Source organism: Dipodomys spectabilis, unplaced genomic scaffold, assembly GCF_019054845.1.
Source record: "Dipodomys spectabilis isolate Male_0828 unplaced genomic scaffold, ASM1905484v1 ptg000118l, whole genome shotgun sequence".
NCBI classification, from domain to species: domain Eukaryota; kingdom Metazoa; phylum Chordata; class Mammalia; order Rodentia; family Heteromyidae; genus Dipodomys; species Dipodomys spectabilis.
In genome coordinates, this window is record NW_024870795.1 from 1415020 (window position 1) to 1420994 (window position 5975).

The following is a 5975-nucleotide window of genomic DNA, read 5'->3' on the forward strand; positions in this document are numbered from 1 at the left end:
CATGACCATACTGGAAAAATGAGTGTGTGGTGGACCAGATCATCTGCAGGGCACCCTTTGCATCAAGATTCTGCAAGTTAAGTCCTTTACTCTGCATCCCTTAGTGTGGGCCATATTATTGTTATTATTGTTGTTTTGTTGTTGTTGTTATTTGTAGGTTGTGGAGCTTGAACTCTGGGCCTGGGAGCTGTCCCTGAGCTCTTCGGCTCAAGGCTAGCACTCTACCACTTGAGCCACAGCACCACTTCTGGTTTTCTGGTGGTTAAGTGGAGATAAAGGTCTCACAGACTTTCTTGCCCAGGCTGGCTTTGAACCATGATCCTTAGACCTCAGCCTTCTAAGTAGCAAGGATTACCGGTGTGTGCCATGGGTGCCCAGCTGGGCCATTTATTTTTTATTCTTCTAGGGATACTGAACCCAGCCAGCCACCCCTCCTGCCTGCTGGCCCAAAGTGAACACACAATCTTGTCCCTGACTTCTCCCTCTCTTGCCTTTCATGGGGCTTGGCTTTCAATTCAGGCCTGTCCAGACCTGGACTCACTCCTGACCTAGAAGAGTCTAGAAGTCACCCCAAATGACTTGTCAAGGAGCCATGGAAAGAGCTTATATGGTAGCTATGAGAGAGGGAGAGCGAGTGCTCAGGGCAGTGAGACTCTGGGTCCTCACTAGAAAAGTGTTCAAGACACTAGGGCGCTTGTGGCTTCACAAACACCCAGGACCATGAGTGCATTAGAACCTGCTCTAACAAGAACCAGTCCCCTCATGAGTTTTATGTGCAGTGTGTGGGCAAATGTTGTGGGGAAGGACAGAAGGATAGGGACCAGCCTGTGGGGCCCTCCATGTGACCACCATTTAACAGAACTGAGCTGTTCTGAGGATTAAATGAGCTAGTAAATGCTGAATACCCGGAATCACAGGAGGCCTGTCTCAACTTCGAGCTACCTATTTAATCTTTAGCGAGCCCAGAGGTTTGCACTTTGGCCAGAAGGAGCTTTTCTTCTACAAGTCTCACAGAATGCTCTGGAAGCAAAACTCCTGAAATCCCCCTCACCCCTCAAAAAACAAAAAACAAAAAAACACAGTACCCTCACCCTCTCTGCTTCTGACCAGGCCTAAAGCCGGGGCCCATCTGCCAGTCCAGGCGCAAGGGCCTGGCCCACGACCTTGGAGAACCTGGGAGAAAGCTTCACCAAGCGACAGTACTTTTCCACTGCCCTGCTCGGCCACCCCAGCTGGCTTGGCGCTGCGCAGACCGGAGGCAAAGTGCTCCTGGATGGCCTCATCAAGAACCCACCCCCAAATCTTCCTCTTGGGGATGGGGTGGAAAGGGCGTGCTGAGGTTGAGGGGCGATGAGCTGAAACGCTAAGAAACGGAGGAAGTGGGGAGGGGGTCTCTGATCGCACCACTGGGGAGCTGGGGAGGAATTTACACTGGCCAAGCCCCCCCCCGGCGTATTTCAGGGGAGCCCCACCCCTTAGCCGCCCCTCTACCCCCAGCCCTCCAAGGATAACGATGAACCCCATCCCGCCGCGCGAGTGCTGGGCCTGCGCGGAGGGGGAGGGCCGGGGCGAGGGGCGGGGCCAGGAGAGCTGGCGGTCCCGCCCGGTGATGCAGGCGGCCCGGGGAGGTGGGGCCGCGACGCCCGGAGGAGTCCCCGCCGCAGCCCAGCTCTCGGTCTACCCCGCCGAGCAGCCGCCAGCTCGGGCTCGGGCCACCTCCCAGCCGCAGCCGCAGTCGGGGCGGCGCGGGAGGGGGGCGGGGAAGGGACCGTGGGAATCGACCCCTTATTTGGATCTGGGGCGGGGGCATCCACCACCTCTGACCCCACCAACCGCCAGCCCCTCGTCGCTTCCCAAGACGGTGGGAGCCGCTCTCGAGGAGGACGCGCGGTTCCCGGCCACCGCCGGGCATCTCGGCGGCCAGTCAGGCTGGACACCGGGCACCTGCGACGCTTAGCCCCGCCGTGCCCCTGGGCATCCGGAGCAGCGACTGTCTCCGGCGCCACCCAGCTTCCCGCGGCTGCGGGGCGGAGGGTGGGGGTGGGGGGCTCTGCCAGCTTTCCCCCTTCCCCGGCCCCCGGCCGGGACACCCCGTGAGCGCCCCGAGACCCCCCGCCCCACGCCAGCCGCTGTGGCCGCCGCGATGCTGCCCTGGAGACGGAATAAATTCGTGCTGGTGGAGGACGAGGCCAAGTGCAAGACGAAGAGCCTGAGCCCCGGGCTGGCCTACACGTCGCTGCTCTCCAGCTTCCTGCGCTCCTGCCCGGACCTGCTGCCCGACTGGCCGCTGGAGCGCCTGGGCCGCGTCTTCCGCAGCCGGCGCCAGAAAGTGGAGCTCAACAAGGAGGACCCCACCTACACCGTGTGGTACCTGGGCAACGCCGTCACCCTGCACGCCAAGGGCGACGGCTGCACCGACGACGCCGTGGGCAAGATCTGGGCGCGCTGCGGGCCGGGCGGGGGCACGAAGATGAAGCTGACGCTGGGGCCGCACGGGATCCGCATGCAGCCGTGCGAGCGCGGCGTCTCGGGGGGCTCGGGGGGCCGCAGGCCCACGCACGCCTACCTGCTGCCCCGCATCACCCACTGCGCGGCGGACGCGCGCCACCCGCGCGTCTTCGCCTGGGTCTACCGCCACCAGGCGCGCCACAAGGCCGTGGTGCTGCGCTGCCACGCCGTGCTGCTGGCGCGGGCGCACAAGGCGCGCTCCCTGGCCCGCCGACTCCGCCAGGCCGCGCTGGCGGCCTTCAGCGACTTCAAGCGGCTGCAGCGCCAGAGCGACGCGCGCCACGTGCGCCAGCAGCACCTCCGCGCCGGGGGCGCCGCCGCCCCGCTGCCCCGCGCCCCGCTGCGCCGCCTGCTCAACGCCAAGTGCGCCTACCGGCCGCCGCCCGCCGAGCGCGGCCGCGGCGCGCCCCGCCTCAGCAGCATCCAGGAGGAGGACGAGGAGGAGGAGCCCGAGGAAGAGGACGACGACGACGGCGGCGAGGAGCAGGACCCCCACGCCGAGGAGCGCCCGGGCGCAGCCCCCCAGCGCGAACGGCCCGAGGTGCTCAGCCTGGCCCGCGAGCTGAGGACGTGCAGCCTGCGGGGCGCCCCGGCGCCCCTGCCGCCCGCGCAGCCCCGCCGCTGGAAGGCCGGCGGCGCCAGGGAGCGGGCGGGCCAGGCGCGCTGAGAGTCCCCGGACCCCGCGGCCCCCCCAGCGGCCCTCCGGACTCACAGCCTCCAGCCCAGTCCTGCCTGCTTTGGCTCCTCCTGGTCTCTGATCCTGCCTCCCTCCGTGTCCTCCGTGGTGGTCGCCTCGCCCCTGGCTCAGGTGGATACCTGGAATGTTCTTGATTACTAAGGTGGATTGGGGGAGGGGTCGTCTCTCCCCACATCTAGAGTTCCCTGGGTCCTCCCTTTGTGGAAATATCCCCCTTGCTTTACACCAAGGCCTTTTGCTCACGGACCTCCCCTCTCTCCTGGAAACATCCTTCCCGGAGAAGGGGAAGCAAGCGGAGTTTCCAGAAACTCCAGGGTGAGTTGGGACCCCGCGGGAGGCATGGCAGAGGCAGTGGCCCTGCCCTGGGTCCCTCTGGTCTTCTTCCTTGAAGAAGAATTGCCAGAGGGAAAGGATGGAGAGACAGACTGGGGAGAACCGAGGCCAGGCCCAAAGTGGGCACTACACCTGGGGCCCAAAACACGCAGGGAAGAACCGTCACCCTCTTGTCTCCACTCTCTGGAGACTAGGATGGTCCCACCTCCTAGGGTTGGGCCTGGTAAGATCTCTGCACCAGGCAGCTGCCCAAGCCTTTGCCTTGGTATTCACCACGATTTCCCACCCTACCCACTCTGCAGTAATATAAGTGACACCCACAATCAGTGCCCAACAAGCAGGACCAAGATGGGACCTCCAAAGGAGGTAAGGAGATCCTTCGATAGATCTTAGGGACAGAGATGCCCCAAGCCAAAGATCTCGGAGCAGATAGGTCGCTCATAGGCAGAAGGAGGAGGAGGGTGTATTCACCCAACAGAGGGGGTGGGCCCTGTTCAGGTGTCCCCACAAGGCCACAAAAAGCCCAAAGATTTGTGTGTCACCAACTGATCATTGTAAATAAAGTGGACCTGCTTTTTCAGCCCTGTCACCACTCCTGTGTTGTGTTTAATGCCAGGCCTCGTGGGGGTGAGATCATCACAACCCTGAAGGGCAAGAGAAGACCCTGGCTTTTAGCATCTGGAGCCATCTCTGCCTTTGGAGTGGGGGCTGCTGCCAGGAAGCTTTTCCCCTCATGGCAGGGAAGGAGGCAATAACGTGGACCTCCTCTCAGAGCCCCAGACGAACAGCATCTGTCTGCCTGTTTGTCTGTCTCAGCCTCCCACAATGTCTATACACCTCGACTCTGATGCACCCGCTGGGAGGGGATGCTGGGCTGGAAGCTTTTTGTCTTTTGTGGTTTTTTTTTTTTTTTTTTGAGAAGTTGCATGGGTATGGTACAGCACGGAGCGCAGACTGTGTGTGTGTGTGTGTGTGTGTGTGTGTGTGTGTGTGTGTGTGTGTGTGTGTGTGTGTGTGTGTGTTCTCCCTGGGGATAAGGGAGGACAGGTTGTAGGGAAGAAAGGTGGGCAGCCTGGTGTTCTTTCCGAGAACTGGAGAGATGTGTCCAGACTCTCGTGACATTGGGTCTGGAGCTTGGATGCTTTATTTCTGGGCTGAGTTGGGCATTGATCCCAGACTCACCCAGAAGTGTGAGTGGCCTGGGCCATCAGCAGTGATGGCTGCTGATGCCTCTTTCCAGAGCTGCTAGAATAGAGGTGGCCACCACCCCCTTACCCCAGTGGAACCCACACAGGATCAGAGGGTTCTGCAGAACAAAGCTAGGGCTAACTGCACAACCCAACCAGGGGTGACAAGAACTCATCCGGCAAGGAGTTCACATGGTATACCTTCTCTGTTACCCTCTACCCAGATTCTGCTGATGTATCTCTCATTTGAGGCAGGAGGAGAGGAAGTGACATGTCAGGCCCGTGAGCCAGTGATGGGCTTCAGGGTAGCCTCTGGTGCTGGCTGAGCAAGGTAGCCTCTGGTGTTAGTCGAGATAGCCTTAACCGGCAACAAGGTCACAACACATCCTCTTGAACCAGAGGCTAGCAGCAGAGTTATTAGTATAAGCACAGGCCTACAACAGGCACTGTGGTAGGTGGTGCGGCTCGAGGGTCTGCCTTTCTCAAAGGATGTGCATAAATTAAGTACGCAGGGACTGAGGAAGACCTCAGAGGTCTGCTCCCAGCCTCTGCCCCACTTCCTCTACTTTCATCTCCCGGTAGCCTCCCAGCATAGAGACAAACACACACATGAACACACACATGCACACACAGAGCCTCCATCTTTCCATCACCTAAGCTATGCTCTCTACAGGTGAAATGAAAAAGCATGTGAGTGCTTTCACCTGGCCTACCTCCAGTCCTTTTTTTTTTTGTACCAATAATGGGTCTTGAATTCAGGGCCTTAAATTTTTGCCTAGTTTTTTCCAGTCAAAGCTAGTGCTCTACCACTTGAGCCACACCTCCACTTCTGACTTTTTTGCTAAAGTTAGATTAAAGAGGTAAGAGTTCAAGTGTGGAGCCTCCCTATTCCATCTCTGCTGGGCTGGCTTAGAACTGTAATCTCTAGACTTCAGCCTTCTGAATAGCTAGGATGACAGGCATGAACCACCAGTGCCCAGCCCTCCCTCCATTAATGTGTATGGTGGAAGGAGGACCTGGTCCGACCTCCCTCCTCACTGGGTTGGGGATGAGATAAGCCAGAAGTAAGCCAGCACAGCTCAGCGGCCACTAGCATTAGACATCCAGCAGTCCTGGCAACACTGGTACCCAGGGGAGAGGCGTGTCCTAGGAACCACGCCCATCCTCATCTATGTACTTACTTGAGCATCTCCTTTGTTCTTAGATGAGTGAGGCAGAGGAAAGGGGCTGGCACCAGGCAGCCTTCGGAT

The 5975-nt window shown here is 59.7% G+C and overlaps 1 protein-coding gene across 1 annotated transcript; it reads left to right on the forward strand.

Moving 5' to 3' along the window:
* The first annotated feature begins 1640 nt into the window (after positions 1–1640).
* Positions 1641–4127, forward strand: Fam43b (family with sequence similarity 43 member B). The gene has a single exon (XM_042688633.1). The coding sequence runs from the start codon at positions 2144–2146 to the stop codon at positions 3173–3175; it is 1032 nt and encodes a 343-aa protein (XP_042544567.1). The 5' UTR covers positions 1641–2143; the 3' UTR covers positions 3176–4127.
* The last annotated feature ends 1848 nt before the right edge of the window (positions 4128–5975 follow it).